Source organism: Salvia miltiorrhiza, chromosome 7, assembly GCF_028751815.1.
Source record: "Salvia miltiorrhiza cultivar Shanhuang (shh) chromosome 7, IMPLAD_Smil_shh, whole genome shotgun sequence".
In the NCBI taxonomy this organism is placed as follows: Eukaryota; Viridiplantae; Streptophyta; class Magnoliopsida; order Lamiales; family Lamiaceae; genus Salvia; species Salvia miltiorrhiza.
Genome location: NC_080393.1, coordinates 4373156 through 4395152, shown reverse-complemented (window position 1 = coordinate 4395152; position 21997 = coordinate 4373156). Strand labels below are relative to the sequence as shown.

General features: G+C 33.4%; 4 protein-coding genes across 5 annotated transcripts; 1 reads left to right on the top strand and 3 right to left on the bottom strand.

Annotated features, from left to right (window-relative positions):
• Positions 1-212: 212 nt before the first annotated feature.
• On the bottom strand, positions 213-3331 carry LOC130991864 (probable protein phosphatase 2C 34). 2 transcript variants are annotated; one of them, XM_057916284.1, is made up of 6 exons: positions 3017-3331; positions 2421-2689; positions 2002-2310; positions 1502-1619; positions 1192-1424; positions 213-642 (listed from the first exon to the last, which is right to left on the bottom strand). In XM_057916284.1, the coding sequence occupies exons 2-6, from the start codon at positions 2661-2663 to the stop codon at positions 427-429; spliced, it is 1119 nt and encodes a 372-aa protein (XP_057772267.1). In that variant the 5' UTR covers positions 2664-2689; positions 3017-3331; the 3' UTR covers positions 213-426. The 2 variants fall into 2 exon arrangements, with proteins under 2 accessions (XP_057772267.1, XP_057772266.1); XM_057916283.1 differs by lacking the exon at positions 3017-3331 and having other exon boundaries at positions 2421-3003.
• A 1514-nt stretch (positions 3332-4845) lies between these two features.
• On the bottom strand, positions 4846-6887 carry LOC130991928 (CST complex subunit TEN1). The gene is made up of 3 exons (XM_057916385.1): positions 6624-6887; positions 5546-5696; positions 4846-5375 (listed from the first exon to the last, which is right to left on the bottom strand). The coding sequence occupies exons 1-3, from the start codon at positions 6725-6727 to the stop codon at positions 5256-5258; spliced, it is 375 nt and encodes a 124-aa protein (XP_057772368.1). The 5' UTR covers positions 6728-6887; the 3' UTR covers positions 4846-5255.
• A 1870-nt stretch (positions 6888-8757) lies between these two features.
• LOC130991901 (uncharacterized) lies at positions 8758-9622 on the top strand. The gene has a single exon (XM_057916354.1). It carries the CDS (start codon positions 8900-8902, stop codon positions 9464-9466), a length of 567 nt encoding a protein of 188 aa, XP_057772337.1. The 5' UTR covers positions 8758-8899; the 3' UTR covers positions 9467-9622.
• A 3771-nt stretch (positions 9623-13393) lies between these two features.
• On the bottom strand, positions 13394-15162 carry LOC130991892 (ethylene-responsive transcription factor RAP2-3-like). The gene is made up of 2 exons (XM_057916341.1): positions 14840-15162; positions 13394-14076 (listed from the first exon to the last, which is right to left on the bottom strand). Exons 1-2 carry the CDS (start codon positions 15000-15002, stop codon positions 13541-13543), a joined length of 699 nt encoding a protein of 232 aa, XP_057772324.1. The 5' UTR covers positions 15003-15162; the 3' UTR covers positions 13394-13540.
• Positions 15163-21997: the final 6835 nt, after the last annotated feature.

Here is a 21997-nt window from a genome sequence, read left to right as displayed (position 1 = left end):
TGATAATTTTTTTTAGATTGTTGATATTACTAAGTACTGACCTAGTTGGTTGCGTCGAGCAATTCGTAACTGAGAGATGTTGCGTTCAAAGATGTCGCATTTGAAATCCATCAATAATTTGTATTTGTAAGGATTATGGTTTCATAACAATCAACATGATTTGAGAGGAAAACTACTCACACCATCTATCATGTGAGGTTTGGTAAGTAGGGTTGAAGGGAAAAAGTCCAAATATTATTTCATTTTCACTAACTACCCTCATCCGATTAAACAAAATCTATTAGATATGTGACACATGCCCATATAGATATTTCGCCTGCACAAATAACTCTTTCATTAGCTACATGTTAGATCAACGAGTGTCCTTGATCTCAAGACATATATGTACACATGATCGAGAGAAATCTGCAATCGCTACACGGCTATCTAGTACATTCGCCCGTTGTTCGCCTTCACGTCGTCGTCTGCTTGATCGGAACGATGAAAGAAGAGACAGACAGCTGAAATGTCATCCATTACAGCACATCTTCCCCTGCGTTTCCATGCACAAGCTGCATATTCAACCAGCCTTTTTGCAGATTCATCCCTTTTTGAAGAAGCAACAATCTCCACTGCTTCTTCATTGGAAATCACATCCCACACCTAATCACAAAAACATAGTATGCAAAACAAATTTATCAATCTACTAGTAACAAGGAAAAACATTGATGTTTTTAATGTAGAAGTCCAAATTTCATTTTCCAATGATCAATGTCATAGATCTAGACCATGCCCTCATAATTATTAGTAACATAAAACAGAAGCAATTGATCAATATATCTCAAAATCTTGAATTTGCAGCGTTGTTCAAGAACATTGATCATTTCTAAAGTTAATGTCCAAATTCCATGTCCCTACTTAACATAGGATTGAAGCAATCGATCCATTTATTTCAAGAACATCGATCTTTGTTGATGCAGACGTCTAAATTCCAAACGTTTTAAATGAGAAAAAGCCATAGATTCAAAATATTGCATGACATTGATAGTAACATCCATTTATCAGCAACAGAAAGCCAATTCTTGAACTCAAAGGCATTGTTCAAGAACATTGATCTTTGCCAATGTAAACGTCTAAATCTTAAGTCTCAAACGTGCAAATATCATATGATTTGGAGCATGGAACGATTACTAATAGCATCTATATACATACCCCATCTGTTGCCAATATAGCAAACTGATCCATGCTGCTTATGCTCCTTTGTGTTATCTGTGGCTCAGAGATTAGGCCAAAGTCTTTGATGTAGTAGTCACCAAATGCTCTCGACACAGCCAAGCCCGGGCCTCTGACCGCCTGCCCATTTGGCAGCCAGACCCTATGCACACCTGGCTCATCCGGGCAGGAGTAAGTCGTCCCTCCTGACTTCTCTATTCGTTTGCGCTCATCTGTGGCCATGAACACACACATCAAAACCTTGAAATTGCATCATTGTTGAGGTAAGAGGTAGAGATTGAGGGCAAACATGGTAAATTTGGTTTGTGGTCAGTTGTAAGCTGAGTCGCGACCAAATTCCCTTCGTCTGAAGTAGTTGCTAGCACGGCCCGTGAGTCGCCCACATTTGCAACTATCATGAGATCACCCTACAAAAGAAGGCCAACAGCAATAGCCTTAGATCACATTTTCCTTAGGTTTGGAGAAATTTGCTAATTATCACTGATTTTCTAGAACCATCTATATCATCCAGTAACCACAAATCCATACATTTTCAACCATGAAAACCAATACTATTTCATGATAATCTTGCAAAAGAAATGCATATGCACAACAAACTTGCTAATTGGCATTGAATTTCAAGAAAATCTAAATGTGACAAAGATCAATATCTTCTAATAACCCAATTGTGAAGCCAAGATTGTAACTTTCATGATAATAATCTACTTAACATTACTCTATGAAAAAGGCCTAAACACAGCCAAACAATGGATCAATATCTCCCTAATATTGATGGGAAATCGCGGTTACCTGTCTAACAAGTGCCAAGGAAGTGCATCCACTGTAAAAAGAGTCGATAGCAGGACACTGCTCGAGTTCTTGATCAACTGCAGCACAAGCCTTATAGAAAGATTGCTCCCACACATCAAACTGGATCTGTTTCTTCTTTGATTCCAAGCTGCAATCCAAATCGCATGCATTGAGCTCAACGGCCTCTTGCCAACTACAGAGCAACAACGATGGCAACAGCTCCCTAACAGTTTTCGACACAAAATGGCCCCATGCTCCATGTCCATCAAAAACTCCACAGAAATCCATGTCTTCTTGGCATCCAAACTCCTAAAAACACACATTAGTACTAATCAGAAAATCAAATCCATTTCAAGGAATTTCGGAATTTTTTTTATAGTACTAATTATATTAAATGTGTTGATTGATCATTTTCCAACCTCCCACACAAGGAAGCAATCCTGATTGAGTCCCTTTTTGCCTCGTTTCGTGTGGCTAGAAGCTAAGGTTTCGTTGTTTCTGCCATTGATGAAACCAGAAGAGGTTAGCAGCAGCTCATTCCTCTTTGCTTCCTTTGCTAGAACAACTGCAGCCTCCCCTCCAGTGCTAAGCCTGCTCTTCTTTGCAGTTTTATTTGATATGTTTTTTGATAGTGTGTTGAATATGTTGGATAGCTGCACCATCTTTTTAGCACCAAAACAGCTTCAATCTGAAAATTTCATTACTTGAAATATGAGTACAACACATATATTTGGGCTCTCTCTCTCTCTCTCTCTCTCTCTCTCTCTCGCTCTCACACACACACAAACACACATATAAAAATTGAATCTTTAAGCAAAAGGAATCTGCAGGGATTGAAAGCATTCATGGCAGGCTCAATTCTTGCAATATTCAAAATTCTTGAATCCTATGAAAAATCTTGAGATCCATTTGTCATAACAAATATTTGAAGCAAAATATAATTATATATTTTATGACAGATTAAAGAAGCAAGTTTTCATTCACAAATGAGATAGAAAAACAATATTAGAATTACCTTTTCGACTTCTTTTGTTGGATATTGGTTCGTACAACTTGGTGAGGAGAGTTGATAATTCAGAAGGCTTAAATAAAGTTCATTAAGTCTTGTGTGCGAGTATATAAAAACATATACATGGTTATATGCATGCGCACGTTAAACCCCACAAATCCAAGCTCGGCGTCGACTGATTAATTTAATTATCCGAAAATAAATAAATATAATTCAGATAATTTTTTTGTATTATATACATATGCACAATATGATGTTTTTTCTTTTTTTTTTTAGTACAAGTATATATAATATGATATTCCAACTTCACCATTTCATTTGCCATATGATGATATCACGGTAATATATTTAAATTTCTTTCTTGAAACGGAGGCATAAAAATTGAATCTTTCACCATCTCTATTTTAGCCGAATTGGAAAAGAGATGAACAACACCTCACAAAACGAAAAGAAAAGGAAATATCAAATCATATTTAATTAATTAATCATTTATATTTTATAAAAATTATGTCGACTAATTTATAATAATTAAAATCATACATGTATGCATTCATTTGAGCTATATATGTATATGCATCCATTATGTTTGATCAATGATAAGTGATGGTCAAAAATAAAATTTAATGCGACTGCCGACGAGATTATAACATCAATAACAAGAAGAATATTATTTTGATCGTATCTATGAATTTTCTCAATAATGCTGTGTCAATAGATGTGAGAAAACTATTGAAGACTCATAAAGTAATGTGTTTATATGGTGTAACTAGGCTAGATCGACATAGAAATTTATTAAATTCGCCTGGTTGATAATTGACTAATTAAAAATTAATAATTACAGTGATTAAAATAATGTAAAACTGCAGGTAAGGATTGAAGGGGGGAATAGATTAAGATACCAAGTTAATTATGGCCAAGCATTTGTACAAACACATCATTAGAGACTCATACAAAATTATTTATCAAATGATAGCACCTGTATGATGAATATTATAATACGGCGGTAATAAAATAAATAAATTTGGTGGCTCGCAATGAAAAGTCGGTAATAAATTATGCGTTTTGCAGTTGTTAATCTTATCACAAGAAAAAACAATAATTTAGTATATAAAAGTTTGTCTTGACACCATAGAAGCTAACAAGCAAACAAACAGATGTTACGACTTTTTCTTAGTAGAGTATACAATTAGTTGGGTGGTTATACTTAAATTAATCGTGATTAATCACACTAAGAAATGCACATTAATTATCATTATATAGGGTTATTGTTTCTAATGAACAGTGACGTCATGGTACCTAATCCATGCACAAAGCAAAGATTTGAAGTCGTCTTGTCATTAATGATGGACCATAGAATTTAAGAAAGGTGTTCATTTTTTGTGTTAGATTTTCTTAGTGACTAATGGTGGATTAATTAATTTTAACAATGTCAGTGGGTCTAAAAGGGATCTATAGCTGTATTAATTAAACCATATTAATTTGCAAGTGGAGAGTTTTTATGTATATCTCTTTAGGTTTTATATCAAGAAAAATTAAGCTTTCTGTGAGAATTCACAATTTTAATCGGTTCCATACAAAGTGTTCAATTTATTTACGATACTAGTCATTGATTGGACTTTTGAACCATATATGTAAAGTAGGTATTTTTTTTCTTAAATTATTCATTTAAGAAAAGAGAAAATAAAGTTTGAACCCTAAAACTCTTATCATGTTTCGATTGCCATTGCAAATACATGAATACATGTCACGTGTATATTTATAATGTCACATAACTAGAGTTGTTGGTAATATCGAAACAACCCGTTGGAAAAATAAAAAAAAGATCTCGTAACAAATAATAGGAAGGGACACAATATCATAGAACAACAACCAACCATAAAACCAAACATTTATAATGTAATTTCATCAAAAAAAAAAAAAAAAAAAAAAAAAAACAACCAACCATAAAACCAAAAATCATGTAAGAATTTCATGAATCATGAGATCCTATATAAGCACAGTTGGAAGAGACCCTTCTTCTCAAGACCATTCCTTTTCTCACCTCTACACGAGTCATTTTCTAACGTTGTCGTGATGCATCAACACCAGAGAGAGAACAAACTAAGACGCATGTAGTAGTAAATCCGAACCATAGGCTTACCAAGAATCGCGCTCAAAAGGTTCTCAGCGGTGAAGAATCCATTTCCATGGCACCAACATTCCTAGATGACTACATATCTTGCTTGATGGCAGTTATTATTGTGCTTTAAGATGTTCGACTGTTTGCTTGTTCGGCTTGAAACTGCCTCAGGAGCTGCACTGTCTGATGGTAGAGGTTAGTGTCCAGTCCATCAACATTTCTTCCAACTCGAGCCTCCAAAATTGCCTGAGAAGAAGAAGCCATATAGTAAATCTATACGATCAAGCAGCAAACGTATTGCTGCCTTCATATCCACCAATGTATAAATCCTCAATTTCACAACAGAGTACAAGTGGATGGTCATAGACTCGTAAGCTAAGAAAGTTTTCGTGTAAATGGAAAATAAGTCGCCTTACCTCATTATTTGGTTCAATCTGCAGTTCCCCAATGAACTGGTAGAGAGAGCCTGGGCGCAGATTGAGTTTCAGGAACTGTGTGTCGACCTTTAAGCTAGCATCTCCATCGACAATTACAGCCACTGCCGTCTCCAAATCATACTTTTGTATCCTATAAATGACAAAGAAAGATATTATCTTTCCGAATTTTTTTAACATGATTATGTATGCAATTTGCTCAAACAGATAGATATATGGCTACATGAACTGCAAAACATATACCAAGGAAGCCCTCAGCAGAATCCATGACCTCTTCATTCATGACCGAATCATACAAATATTCAATTCTAATTTTCACAAGATAGAAAGCTAGCTAGACTTAAACTAGCATCTCCATCAACAATAACAGCTACTACCGTCTAATCATACTCTCATATCCTAAAAAACGAACAACAACAGGTATAACAAGAAAGTCCTAAGTGAAATACAAGACGTTTTCATTCAAGATTGAATCATACAAAAATTCAATTTTAACTTACACAAGATAGAAGCTAGCTAGACTTATCCAAATAATTTCACTTCGGCAATGGCGCCAACACACCTTGGATGTTATCGCAGTCAGACTCACACAGTGGAAGTTCTTGATGCAAGCTGATTAACCTAAATACTATTAAAACAATGTATTATTTCACTCTTTCCCTGAAAAACTATAGATCAAAATATGGCAAAGAAATTACCAGACAGTTCCAACTGTCTTCAATTCTGGAATACCAAAGACAGTAACTAAATAAGCTCTTCAAAACTGGGTTTTGCAACAAAGTTTTTCACATGTAGGGAGGTGTTGGATAAAATGCTCAGAAATAATCGCATTGAAAAGTGCAGCGGAAAAGAATTTTATAAATCTCAAATTCCTTCAATTTACCAATCAAGAAAGCATCTTTTACTTAGAAAGACATTTTTATGATTCCAAATCCAGAACCTCCATATAAACAATTACCATCAAAATAAAATAGAATCAGATCATTCGAAAAGGTGATCAAATCACACCCAATCAACGAACAAATAAATTAACAGAAAGTAAGCTTGACTGAATACTCACTTTCCAGTAACCCTAAATGAGGCTCCTTGCTTGAAATTTGGTGAAGACGGGTTCAATTCTTGTAAACTAACCAATACACCTGCACTAATTGTAGATGTAGCCATGTTCAATCGCTTCTACAAAAGCTGAACACAGAAATGATCTCAAAAACCAAAATCTCTTTAAAAAACAAATTCTATATCTATTTTTCAATTACAGACAGCGCGCGCGAGAGAGAGAGAGAGGGAGAGGGAGAGAGAGAGAAACGAAGAAAAGGGTTGGGCCATGTTTAATTTTAAAGATGGGACCTAAACTTATTGGGCCTCTGGTTATCTATGACTGTAAAAAATAAATAACTAATTACTACTTGGTTTAAGTCCTTATATTTAATATATTTATTAATCTTTTTTTTTGCATTAATTATTTTACTAAAGAGATGAAGTTTATTTATTCATTATTTTTTTCTTTGGAATTACAAGAGGTATCTATTATATAATCAAATAAGCAATTCACACGCAGATAGGACTTCTACATCACATAAAGATGAGAAAATTATCCGCATGTAGACGAGATTGAACCAAAGACCTCTCACAAATGAGAGTTTTTGGATGCCTCAGCTTTGCTACTTGAGTTAGACCTCATTGGCCATATCTCCTTTTTTTTTTACTATGGCCTTTCAGTTAAAAAATTAATGAATTTACTATTTTGTCTTTATAAAATTGATACTAAAAAAAAAAAAAATTGATACTAAACCAAACAAATTCAAACATTGTTAAACTTTTCGAGCCGACTGTTCAATTACGAAAATGAAAGAAAAACTTCCCATTTTTTGACATTAGTTTACATGTATCAGCAAGTTCTTCAAATACAGGGTCACTGCAATAAAGGGCTAAAGATCTCAAATTTCGTATTTCCCTAATAGTTTATAGTTCTATAGGTTTGAACTTGTCACTTATTTTTTTAATTATGATTTATCAATTTTGCGTGGCTTACTTTAAAAAAAAAAAAACAAACAAACAAACAAAACTTGCGTGGCTTGCCGGTCATAAGAGCATCCACAATGCTTGCACCCATAGTGGGTGCAATACCATGGGTCCCACTTCTATTGCACCCACTCCCACAATGGTATTGCACCCACCCGGGTGCAATAGATTTTAATTTCATTTTCTCTTTACTTTTATTCATTTTTCAATTTAAATTAAACAACTTCAATTTTAACAACATAAAATTCATTCAATTAAAAATCCAAACATTACAAATAAAATTAAAAAAAAAAACAACAAATATTTAAAACATCCAATTTTCGAATAATTTAAAGCCGTCGAACTACGGGTCAACCGGACCAAAGCGTGCCCATATATGCTCAACCAATTTTCGAATTTGAGGAAGAATTATTGTTGGAAGAATTGGTGGATGAAGACATTTTTTAGGAGTTGAAGAGAATTGTTGGATGAATTGTGTTTGTGATTGAAGGGGATATATATAGGTGAAAAAGAAAAAAAAAAACAAAAAAAATAGGCCGAAGACCGTTGAAGGCAACGGTCATTTGACCGTTAAAATTAATTTTTTTTTTTAAATTTCGGAAAGGGGCGCGTGTTTACACGCCCCCTCCTTCGCTCCCACATTCGTCGAGTGCGAACGCACGCCTCCCCTCCATCGCACCCGGGAGCGGCAATGGTGGTGGGTGCGATAGGCCGGGTTCGATCCGGCCATCGCACCCACCATTGTGGATGCTCTAAGGCGTGTGAACGTAAGTTTAGCAATGTGCACAAAAAGTAACAGCTCTAGATTCTTATGAACATTTTTGTACCCAAAATAAACTTATATAGATAGAAAAAGCTAAATAGCCAAATATATCTCAAATTATCACTCCTTTTTTTTTTAAGTTTTGACCAATTATATCCCTAACTATGAAAAATGCAAATCTATCGCCGAATACACTTTTTCAATACTTGAAAATTGAGTAGAATTATCAGGAATTTCACGTTGTTACTCAATATATAAATTGATCAAAAATAATGAAAATGTTATAATTATTTAAAATATGAGTGTATGACTATTTCGCTGTTTTTTCCAAACAAAAAAGTGGGCCCAAACCTCGAGACCATCTCCTATGATTTAGCCCAAATTGGTAGGTAATTGGCCCATTTTACCGGGAAAATTTGAATAAGAACAAAATATTTCCTTCCACAATTTCAAGCTTCCTTCTCTTTCGTCGTCTTCAAGAAAAATCTCCTATTGTTTCCCCCAAACCTCCCCAACCCCTAACCCTAATTCTCAAATTGACCGTGAAATTAATGGAGATCGCCGTACTTTCCGACGCGATATCATCGATCGCCCACTCGACGCAGTCACTAGGCTTTTCGAATCTCCTCAATCGCCCGTACAACGTTCTTTCCCTCCCCGACACGTCACCGGATCAAGCATCGCAATCGGCGCCGCCGTTCCATATATCGGCTGCTTCTCCGCCGCCCACGCGAACGCTGACGAGGCGGCGGCTCCGGAGATCCCGTCGCGTGAAGCGGAAAATCGCCACTGATGATGGCGGTGATTTCAGCGACGGGGATGTATATTTTGTTTTTGGCGGTGACGGAGGGAATTTCAATAATGGTGGTGATGGATATTTTGGGAGAGGTGGTGGTGGGGGCAAGGGGTGGAATTTTGGTGGCTATGGAGGGGCTAACTGGGAAGATTTTTCGAATAATTCGATACATGATCCGGCGTTTGATGTTGTTTACGAGGTTTTGTGTTGGATCGCGATGTCGAATTGCTTGCATTTCGCATTGAAGAAGGTGGTGAAGTTTGTTGCCGATGGGTTTGGTGATCAGGAAAAGATACCAATGCGATTGACTCCGGTCTGCTAGATGATTGAGATGGATCTGCATTGCATTACATAAGTTTAGGTGGTTTAGTTTCCGTTAGCTTGGTAATTGATGTAAATAATGGTGTATATATATTCATCTATCGTGAACGGTTGCTGAATCATAATTTGCTATATATGCAATTCGTACATTGATTTAGATATTGTACTGTCAGTTTATTTGGATTAATAAGATTATCAACTGACCTGTTGGAGACTTTTGTGGGAAATGAATCCACTAAATGGAGCCATTCTGGATGAGCTCGACTTTATTGTTTGAATATAGCATTTTTAGGAACTGGCTCAGTGCTTAGAAGTTAGATCATACTATAATTTTGAAAAGATTCAAGTTTGTTGTTGAACTTAGTGGTGATGATTTCTTTCTACTGAGTTTTGCTTGGACGTGGGCTGCTGATTAGTTTAGGATTCATGAATAGGTGATTCCCATTGTAGGATTGAGGATATTCTATTTGTTGATCTAGCTACAACTGAATTTTTTAAATGGAACTATAATTTGGTGGGAATGAATAAAGCTTGAGAATTTAGTTGGTGTTACAGATTCTTGGGATTATTTGTAAATTGTGGTAAAGATGTCGTTAGATTTTGTGACAAAATGTTATCATTTGTAGTCCTCTCCCTGGATATTGCATGTCCTCGCAAATGCTGCGGTATGTATATTTGGTATCTAGCTGCAGTTGAAGTTTAAAGAGGATGGATTATTTACTGGTAGAGTTATACATCAATTAACGACACAGTATTATGCTACTGGCAATTGCTCACAGATTAGACTGGAAGTCTTGATATCTGTTTACATTATTTTTTCATGGTGTATTTCATGTATGTCACGTGCGCCTTGATACAATGATACTGTATGTGGTTTGAATTCCTTTGTCATTTGTGTACTGGGAGATTCATCGAGTTCTATCTTCAGGCTTAAGGCTTTTTTGTGGATTGTTAGCCAACTCCATGATTTGATTAATTTCTTTATGATTTGTTGATCTTCTGTAAGATGGTGTCTATTGATATTGTTTGTAGACTAACTAGGCTAGTAAATGACTATACACATTTTGAGAAAGATGAGTCAGAAGAAACTATTCTTCCTATCACATGACTGACTTGACTTTTGCCAAGAAGAAGAGTATGCTATCCTTTTCGTCACTCGTCTGTTTTTGCTACTTTATTTGTTTGCATTAGTTGTGATTAGTGGTCAAATATCTTATAGTCTGGATTTACATAGTATTATTTTTTAGTGAGTTGACACTTCGTGATAGAACTTGCTGTAGAAATGGAAAAACGTCATCAATTTTAATGATAATTTTGATGACTGGTTTAGTCCTTGTTGACTATAAACATGAATGCGCATTCATGGAAATGGGTTGCACAACGTTGAGTTTTGGAGGGGCAAGAAAAAAAATGCTTGAACTATGTGGTATTGAAGGAATTCCTAACCATGTCTTCAGTAGCTACTGGAGATGATCAGATTAGTTGATTGATAGGAATATGAAGTATTTGATATTTTATAACTAGTTTTCTCCATAGTTAGAAATAATTTTGATTGATGACCCGCTGTCTTAGGAAATAATTATGCAGATTAAGCTTCCAGCATTTGGGAATATCTTTTGATTAGTGACATTAAATTTCCGGAAGAAGTTTGGCATATTGGATCTTGCTTGCATATGGTTGGACCTATATTTGGCCCCACTTAGATTTTTCATTTGATGCACCATCTCAAGGTTCATGTATCTTCCCTTTATTTGTCACCTTAGTTTATTCTAATATTAATAATTCCATGTTGTAGCAAGGTTTGTCAACTAGGAATTATTAATCCCTATTTGTCTTCCCCCATCCCTTACGTACATCAGGACCATTTATTCATTTATTAAGCATTTTTCCTTTATAAATTATGATAGTGTGACAATTGTCCTTTATCTTGTGCTACTCTTCTATGAAAAAGAGTGCCCATTACCATCTTCATATTTTAGTGATTGTTGAATTTGTTAAGCCCTGCATATGACTCATACTTGATTTAGTAAAGAACATACATCTGCTTTCCTGAAACTTTGAACGGATGATGTAACTGTCAATATATCTGTTGTCTTTTTTCACCATTACTCAGTTTTAGCAGCTTAGGAGATAACTCTTGTATAAAATTTGAGGCTTAGAGTAATAGCCCTGTTTTTGGTATATGAATAAATCATGCTACCATTTTCCAGAAAGGTGTTGAAGTTGGCTGTGGCAGATTGGACTATTTTGACAGGTGAAGAAGGCAAAATTTGGTATCAGCTTTGAAATCTGGTAATTTTATTCGAATTTCTCGTTAAAATGTTGTTGGGTTCGTTGCATATCATATTGGATGTGATTGATGAAGTCGAAGGTCCAAGTTGTGGAAATGAGGAAACTTAGAATTTTCTGTGCATCTGTGCTTATTCTTATCTCATGTAACACTATGCAGGAATTCTTGGTATCTTTTTTCAAATTTTGTGTTGATATATGCTCTCTTATTTATTGCCAAGTTGTTCCGTTGGTGCATGTATCGAGTGCATTTCTATGCTTGCTGGTGTCACTATCCTTACAAAGATGTGAATTTTATTTTGCCCCCACCAAAAAGTCTAAAAGTGAGATTGGAATAATTTTTTTGTTATGATTGGAAGTTTTTTTCCTTGAAATTTTGTTGTTTTGCGTAGGCATAATTGTCTCTTCAAATAAGCAGTGCTGCTTCTTGTAGAAGCTAATATGTATGATTTAACCATAAACTTCTAGTAGTTCTTTGTATATTTGACACGTACTCTAACTCGAGATTTAGATACAATGTGTTGTATTATATTTGGTTTTTTATTTCAAACGAGTTTTCACAGGAAAATTATCAGACAATTTAGAGGCTAAAAATGTATATTACGTGCTTAAAAGTTTTTTTTTTTTTACCACTTGGTACTACCTTATATAGAAAAGTATATAGCTTGTAAGACGATGCATTGTTGGGGTCCAAGTTCAAAATAAATAAATAGTGGCATAATTATAATTTACTCAAAATTCAATTGCTACTAAAGATACTATTCTATATAAAAATGTAAGTATTAGAGAAAAAACTAATATTCCTTTCATCTCCCGAACATTTTCTTAAGGGAGGGTGATACAAATTTTAATAAAAGTTAGTTGTGTATTTGATGAATCAGAAAATGTGTTTCACAAAAAATGAAGATTGTAAGAGTAATTGTTTTTGAAATTGTTTCTAAAAATATGTGAGGAAAATATTTTGAAGATGGACCAAAATAAAAAGAAAGAAAGATGTTTGAGGGACAAGGAATACAGGAAGTGCTACCTTAAGTACAAAATTTGATATTTACAAGACCAAATTCGATTTGAGTTTAAATTCGGATATATCGGTATAAGTAACATATAAATAGTGATGATGTCGAGCGTTGTTATTTATAAAATTCAAATAGAGAAGTGCTTGTCACGTTGCTTTAAGTTAGTTTGTACAATTAATCGAAACGAAATATGTGCACATCGACATTGTGAATAATTGGAGCCTACCATTAATTAAGGGTATGGTACATCTATCTGCTATATAGGATTTGCACCATTTTAATTATTTTTTTATACTTCCTATATTATAAACATTAATATTAATTTGACTGTACATTGCATGACTGTGTTAACATTATTCGAATTATTAAGTACACATTTTGTCTTTTATCAACCGTCATCATGCTGTATTTTAAGATATTAAGGTGGTTCCCTAGATTCTCCAGATATATAAAATGTTTGATGTTAATATATAAAATTGTTTGTCGAAACTAATGAAATTCATTTAAATATTCACGATTGGTAATGGTAGTGAAGTGAAAGATCTCGTGACAAAAATATCATAAATCCAATTTGCCTCATAATAATTTGAATCATAATAAATTATTGTTAAATCAAACTATTATGAAGCACAAACATATAAGACTTACATAATAATTAAAAAGGTTTAATTTGTACATTCAAGCAAGCATAAAAGTGTCAAATCCCACGCAAGCATTGCACAAACACAACATATTTCACACTCACATGTTGTTTATTACTTTGGATCTTTCTAGAAGAACACACTATTGTTTTGCCCTAGTGAAACAAATTCATCCATGAACCATAGATCAACGGAGCCAACCGGCTCATCCAATCCAAATCGGGCCAACTCGGGGGTCTGAGGCTCCTGAGTCGGTTCCAATCCTAAGAAACTCTCCAAGCTTGATAATCCATCCTTGATCGCCTGAGAATGTGTAGGATAATATTCCTCTAGACTCTCGAAGCTGTAGGCCATATCCGGGCTCGGCTCAACCGGCGGCTTCGGGGTAACGCATAGCCGCTTGGGCGGTGGTTGCTCCGGTGGCGTTCGCGGCTGATGATGGTTGGGAAAGTTGAGCTTGGCCTTGTCACCGCGGATGCGCCTGGCCGCCCCGTCGTAGGCTCGGGCGGCCTCCTCCGGCGTGTTAAAGGTTCCGAGCCACACTCTCACGCCCTTGTTCGGGTCACGGATTTCTGCTGCCCATTTTCCCCATGGCCTTTGCCTTATGCCTCTGTACTTGCTCTTTCTAGGCTTCTCATTGCCTTTCTCAATCTTTTTATACTTCTCTATATAAACAATTTTTTTAAAAAAAATAAGCTATTAGTGAAATTGAAGCTTTCAAAATCTTAAATGATGCTATTGATTATGCTAAAATTTATTCAAAAACATCCAAATAATAAACTTTTTTTCTTTTGAATAATTAAAGGAGGTCTCGAATTCAATCTTTAAGTACATTCTCTCTCTTATCCCAACTCAAAGAAAATAGAAATAGTTTAACGGTAAAAAGCTTCGTATATAATTATAATATGTCTTTAAATTTTAATTATAACGGGCACGTAGCCGGTATAAAGTCGTAGTAATTTTCTCTTACCAATTTGGCTTTTCTCCTTGGATTCACCTACCAATATATACAGTACTTATTTTATTGGTTCAATTTAATTAACAAATTAATGTGTCTGTAATATATAGAAAAATGTTTTTTTTTGTACATGAGAGCACCACCGACTAATATTCAGCATTTAATGGTTATGAAGGTTTACATTAATTGCGCATGATATAATTAGTTAGCACAAGTTGACGAGATTGAAAATAATAATAACATAACAAAAGTTGCACATTCAAAACTGGTTTTTGCTAAAGAAATTTTAAAAAAGATTAATACGAGCTAGGCTACGTTTGTTAAGTCACACAATTTTTCACTCAATATTGTTCTCTACACGAAGAAACTACAAAAATATTTCCCCAAAATGTGGTGAATATAACATCTATGAGAAACGCATTTATAAATATGTAGAAAGAAATTAATTAAAGAGGATTAAAAGTTGTAACCTTTCTTGATAGAAGAGTGTTTGGGTTGATTTGGGACATCATTTGAAGAATCGAAGCCCCAAAACTCAGAAATGGTATCAAGCTGAGCCCAGAGTTCCTGTGGACTTAATTTGCCTCTTTTCTTGATGATGGGCTCATCTGAAATTATTGAACCACCACACATCTTTTCATGTGAACTTCCTTCAGCAACAAAGAGAGAGACACAAATGCTTATACATATATGGAGAGAGCAAGAGAGAGAGAGATGATATATAATGGGAGAGGGGGAATGAATTATCTAGATTTATAGAGGGTTCAGGGCTGGGTTGCCTACGGTTACAACTAATATTAATGAGTAAACGACATTTATTAATATCATATTGCAATTTGTTTTTGTACGTTTGTGATCGGACGGCGGAGATCGGGCAGGCCAGATTTGATGGTTGGATCTTAGGTGAATGGTGGGACCTTGCCTGATATCGGCCGTGCATTTGGGAATTTTTATTTTTATTTTATTAATCGTTGCAAGTTGGTACTAGGAAGGCCTAAAGTAAAAAAGTTTTCTTGGAATCTAGTTTCGATTTTTTCTTTTTTGTGTTTTGTTGAATCATGTATTGATTGAATCAACCGATCGAATTAAAGTTTTTTTTAAAAAAAGCTCCTTTTGGTGGTCTTATATATAATTTTAATAATATTATAAATTAAACTTTGCTCTAGACTTTCTTATTTACTTTTGTTGAAGTTTTACTATTATAAATTAGACAAGTATAATGACATGAAAAATAATTCATCAAGGTAAAACGAGAGTCGATTTCAGGGTAGACTTTGGAGTTGGAATGAAGTCTACAAAGTTTTGGAGTTGGGAATTCCTTTCACCTTGTGGTGTTCAAAGGGATTCAATCTTTCTTTCTTGTTTTGATTGGCATCTCTGGTGCCTTATTTTTGCCTTTCAATAAATTTTACTTTACTGACCAAAAAAAAAAAAAAAAATCATCAAGGTAAAAGACTTAAATTCGGTGTTCTTCTGGAATGCATTTTCAGATTATTAACTTTTTGGGTTTTCATGATAAAATCTAGTTCTTGAGATTCTTCGAATTAATTTTTTAATTACTTTACTAATCATATCACCTCAAAAGTTTAAAAATTTTCAAATTTGACACGAAACATTCTATCATGTTTTCGAAACCAAAACTCTGCAATAACTTAACCTATTTACAGATATAATTTCTATGATTTTTTAATTTACAAAATACTACATTTGCTGATAATACTCTTTATCTGTATTATGTTGTAATATATTTCTCTCAGCATATATAGTTTATTCATAAAATAAAAACAAACACCAATTAATGGCATAAGAAAGAGAGTTATTGAGTGCCACAAAAGCCATTTTGATGATGCATTGTGGCATCAAACATGAGCCAAAAAGCCTAAAAATGATGCAAAAGTTTGAGAGGAAAACTGCTTTTAGTTGTTGTTTTCTAGCACACTGTGCTTCTTGTTTAGAGTCCATACAAAAATTTCGAGGTCAGCTTACTTTATCCCTCTCACAAAATTAATGTGAGCCTTAATTTAGAGCAACTCCATGTCGTACATACGATATTTTATTTTATGAAATATATAGTACATACGTACGTGCGATTTTATTTTTTATTATATCATTTAAATTCATTTCTCATTTTCTTGAAATTACTATAATGTACACTTACTGTACTCTACTTGATACATATGTATAACATGGTGCACTTACTAATTACTATTATACACTTACTATGCTTGACTTGATGTATAATAATATGTATAAAGTCCACTACTCGAATGTACTTAACTTATGTATTTGTTGCGTACAAGAAACATATACGAAAATGTGATTTGCAATACCTCTCTCATAGATTTTCGTGTAATTGAATATAAAAATAAGTATTATTTTAACACCAACTTAAATAAGGAGTAACTAATTAAATCTTCGTGAGAGATAATTATTAATTAGACGCATATTTTAACTTATTTTTCTTTAATTTTAATGCTAGAATATTTTTTTTATTAAGCATCGGTGAAAGTCAAAACACACTCTACCAGCATCAAAACCTAATTCTTAAATTTAAAAGTAAATTAATGAAGTCTGACAATTAAATAATACTCCCTCCGTCTCACGAAGGTTGATCACCTTTTTTTCGGCACGAGTTTTAAGGAGCTAGTATTTAGTGTGTTGAATGTGATAGGTGAAAATATGAATAAATGAAAAAAAAAATTCATATAAAGAAAGTGATCAAGTTACATGGAACAACTTGAAAAAGAATATTGATCAAGCTTCGCTGGACGAAGAGAGTAATAAAAAAAAACTAGTTAATCGAGACAATTTAAACGGTTTTAGGATTAACAGGTTGTTTTTGATTTGGATTAATCAAAATAATATTTTTGAGGATACAAATTTTTTATCATAATCCTCATTTTTTATTTATTCGAAGCGATCCGTCAATTTCAGGCTATTCTTTTTTTAAAAAATATGTTTCAAGAAACTTGAGAAAAATGTTCAATATTTGGTCGGACCTATTCCTCCAAAGTGACCCGATTTTGGGCCGACCCAAGTTAGCCAGCTTCTTACATAATTCGGCCCATCTTACTTAAGAGGCGGCGTATCGAACATTCCTTAACTAGTCGGTCATCATCCAATCATTCTCTAGAAGGTCGAGGATCAGAATCGAAAGATATGGGACTTCTCCAACTTGCACAAAGATAATATTGTGCAATTAAAAAGAATTCAATTTCAAACTCTCTTCCCAAATGGGCTTTAACAAATCGAGAAATTGTTCAATTTGTTGATCATGATCTACTCCCTCCGTCCTACTGTATCTGAGACTCTTTCTATTTTAGTCTTTCTATTTTAGGCGTCCTACTGTATGTGAGACTCTTTCCTTTTTGGGTAAATTTTTTCTCTTTTAAACACTTTTTCACCTACACACAAAATACATCTTTCTTAATTCTCGTGCCAAAAAAAAATGTCTCACTTACAGTGAGACGGAGGGAGTACTATTTTTAGCTTCATTATTTACAGGATCAAAACCCAACACGTGTGCTAGAAAATTTGTATACATAGAAATTCTAGTATCTTTTGATGAATCTAGCTAGCAAAATTACAAAATTAATATTAATCTTATTCAATCGCAATCTCATACACTGTCTGCTAGTAGTTATAAAATATGTTATAATCTTTTCTTAGTGATAAGAATCAGATTTAAATTAAGCATAGTTGAGACTTGAGAGTCATCACCCCACTAATTACACACTATTAATTGGTGTGATGTTGAAAAGATTATATCTTGATTGTGATCAAGAAATTAAAGCTACTAGATTGCATTTCTCTTCTTTAAATTAAAGAATTAAGGTACAATTAATATATTTTACTAATATCCATATTTGAAACAGCTGTAATTTTATGTCTGAATCTCTTATCTCATTTCATTCGCATAAGAAATTCCAGTTCTCCAAGAAAATAAATGGCACATGTTGCTGGCGATTTGATGAAGAAAAAGGATCAATGAATTTTGCTGCAAAAAGTTGCAGTAGACAAAGGTTTTTTTTTTTTTTTTAAATGCAGAAAAAAGATCAAGATTTGATCAATGAATTTTGCAGCGAACTTCTAAAAAGGGGTTTCGATCAACTTTTTACTTTAGTTTTCGGACCAAAACTAATTAATTAACCATTACTCCAACAAAATTTTTATGTAGAAATGCAGAATAATTAAATATCAACATTTGATCAACAAATTCCCAAACCTTTTCTTTTAGTTTTAATTAACTACTCCACATTATTATTTTATTCGAACAGAATTTTCATGTAGAAATAAATCTGGTTGCGAAACAAAACTATTCGGCACTGAAAAAGTGGCATGTCCAAGATTTAATAAGAAAGTCGATTTAATAGGTATTAATTGGACATGTGATTTGTTATTCCACATCATTATTTTATTCAAACATAATTGTAATGTGGAAATCTGATTGCCAACAACACTATTCGGCACCCGAAAAGTGGAATATTGTCCAAGATTTGAAAAGAAAATCGATTTTATATATAGGTATTAATTGGATAATTAATTAATTAGTTCCGATTGCCAACAAAACTACTCGGCGCCGGAAAAGTAGCATGTTCAAGATTGAAAGGAAAGTCGTAAAGTGACATTTCTCCTAATTACGAAATTTCACTCTCTAAAGAAAGTAAACAAAAATTTGATATTAGTCACTAGCTAGCTAGCTACACTCTTGGAGGTTAATTAATTAAATATGAGAAATATCATAGATCTTAATTGAATGGCAAGATATATTTCCTACAAAACACAAACCATATTCATATTCAACAAAAAACAACAACTTGCTAATTAAATTATGGTAAGAACAAAGCCTTAGGCACTTTGATCATGCATATGATGAACACAAATACATTATAGCTAGTTTCCACATACAAAAACCTACAAAGCATAGATAGATATATATGAGTTGCAACCTCATGAAGTCTAAAGGCGATATTTTCTTCTGGTCTCCATGAGCAGCACCCCTCCATATTGCTTGGCAGCCTGGTTGCTGTCAATAGTCTTTGGAGCAGCAGGGAAATTTCTCCTGATTTGGTATGAATTCTGCGCAGAATCGTGTGGCTGCCGTTCCATTCGCCTCATCCGGTTGTACATCTCCTCGATCATAACGAACTCTTGAGCGATCTTCTTGAGGTTGTCTTGATGAGCCATGTTATAACTAGCTAGATCTTGAGATACAATTGTATTTGTGTGTGTGTTTGGTCTAGATGAAAATGAAGAGGAAATGAGAGAGCTATATATAGGGATGGGGGAGCTCTTTGGAATCCAACCTTTTAGGCCTCGCACACAACAAAAGTCGAATTATTTCACCTAAAGAAGCACAACGGGACGTGCGATGCACTGCACGTAATGAAATTAAATATTTCTCTATCCGTCCTATAAGAGTCTATATGATTATTGGTGACACAAGTCTTAATAAATATTTCATTTGTCCCACCTTTTAATATATATATATATATATATATATATATATATATATATATATATATGGGGGTATGTTCCATTGAGATAACTATTTTTCGTGATCTTCGTGAGACTAATGAATAAGAGAATATATAGTGTTGCATAACGATATGATATTCAAAAAATTAGTACAATTTTTCCTCCCTTCAGTATTCAAATCCAGGTAAAATTTTTCCACCGCCAAATAAATATCAGTTATAAAATACATTAAATCAACACTTACAAATCAAATTAAGATCTCACCGTATATATGGGATCTCATTGGAATATATATATATATATATATATATATATACTTTATTAAAAGATATATAAATAAGTAAATAAAGAAAATCTATAAATATAAATTAAATTTGTAAATTATTTTTGAAAAAAAAAACTTAACCCCGATATAATTAATAGATATAATAAAATTTGTAAAAGATGATGAAGCGCAGTATGTTGGTGCATGAGACGATTCTTCTCCAATTAATAGGTATGGGGTCGAGTAATCTAAATAGCTAGAGCGTGAATGCATTTTTTCTTTTTTAGGTAATACCAAATTTTTAAAAAAATTGTAAGATTTTTTTACAAAAAAAAACTACGGACTAGTAGAAATATGTGTGTGTGTGTGTGTTTACGTGTTTTTGCGGGCGTGTGTTAGAAATAGATAAATATTAGAATAACTTTGAGAAAAAAAAGATATAAAATGATTTCTTATCTTACATTAGATTAATAAATGAATATATATATATATATATATATGTGTGTGTGTGTGTGTGTGTGTGTGTGTGACGAAGTTGTGCAACTAATAAAATTATAGTGAGTTTTTCTAAAAATTAAAATAAATAAGGATATTATATATAGGTATATCAGACTCCGTACGTAAAAATATAAACACAATTTGATAACAATAAAATATTAGTGGCTGGAGATATAGATTAATTAGTGTCAAAGTAAATCGTGTTGCGATGCTGCAGATCTTTTTATTTTTTTAAGATTAACCTGCCTATAGCATTAGCGTAATGATTGTTATTCTTGTCACCTTTCATTTAGATTAATTAATTCAAATATACTTATTTGATTCCAACTGAGATAAATCTATATATATATATATATATATACTTCTGCAACATATAAACAAAGATTTGGAGAAACATATACTATAAATTAACGCCACGATTGCTATATATCTTGATCAATAATACTCTTAGGCTGTTTTAAAGTTTGAAAGTGATTCATTTTTATAATTTTTTATCTTGTAAGTATTAAATAATAGACGAAGCTAAAGAAGAATCCAAAAAGAAGTTTCAAATAATCGCGACTCGTAGCTAGGTTGGCCGATTGAAGAAGAAATCTGCTTACGTGGAAAAGCATTGTAGATGAAAATCATGCAGAAAAGATTTTGAAAGATAAAAAAGAACTTACCTATACTGCATGCATTTTCTTTAATAAAGCTAGGCCCAAATCTTAAGATTTATGGTTCAAATTATAATTAAAAAGTGTCCTTTACTATTAAATAGAATATAGTAAAATATAAAATTGTGGCGTTTTTAGCTAGACTCTACAAATTCTTCGCTCTTTCTCATTGCCTTTATTTTTCGCATCAAGAAATTATTCCTCCCATTGATCCATTAATCTTGTCATGTTTTCTTTTTTTAATTGTCTTATTGATCTTATTATGTTTCTATATTTAATAATGATTTTACATTATAAATAATATGGCATCTCACCTTTACACACTTTTACTACATTAATTATACTCTCCTTAATAATCGTGCCCAAAATAAATGGGACAAGCCTAATGGGACGAAGGGAATATTTGTTCAGGTTGATGGGTCTTAATTATACTCACTGTGTCCACAAAAAATAATTCTTTTTTTTTTTTTCATTTTGGGATGTCCACAAAAATTAGTCTCTTTCTACTTTTGGAAACAGTCTATCACATGGTGGGCCTATTTCTCCATTCACAATACGATTTATTATTATTATTATTATCTTTTAAGTGGGACCAGTTCTCCACTTACAATAAACTAAATCATTTTCATTAAAATCGGTGTCGTCTCCTTTTAGGATTATTTTTGGTGGACGCATGGAGTACTTTTTATGATAAATGTTATGATGAGTAGAGTTTATTTATGAACCGTTTG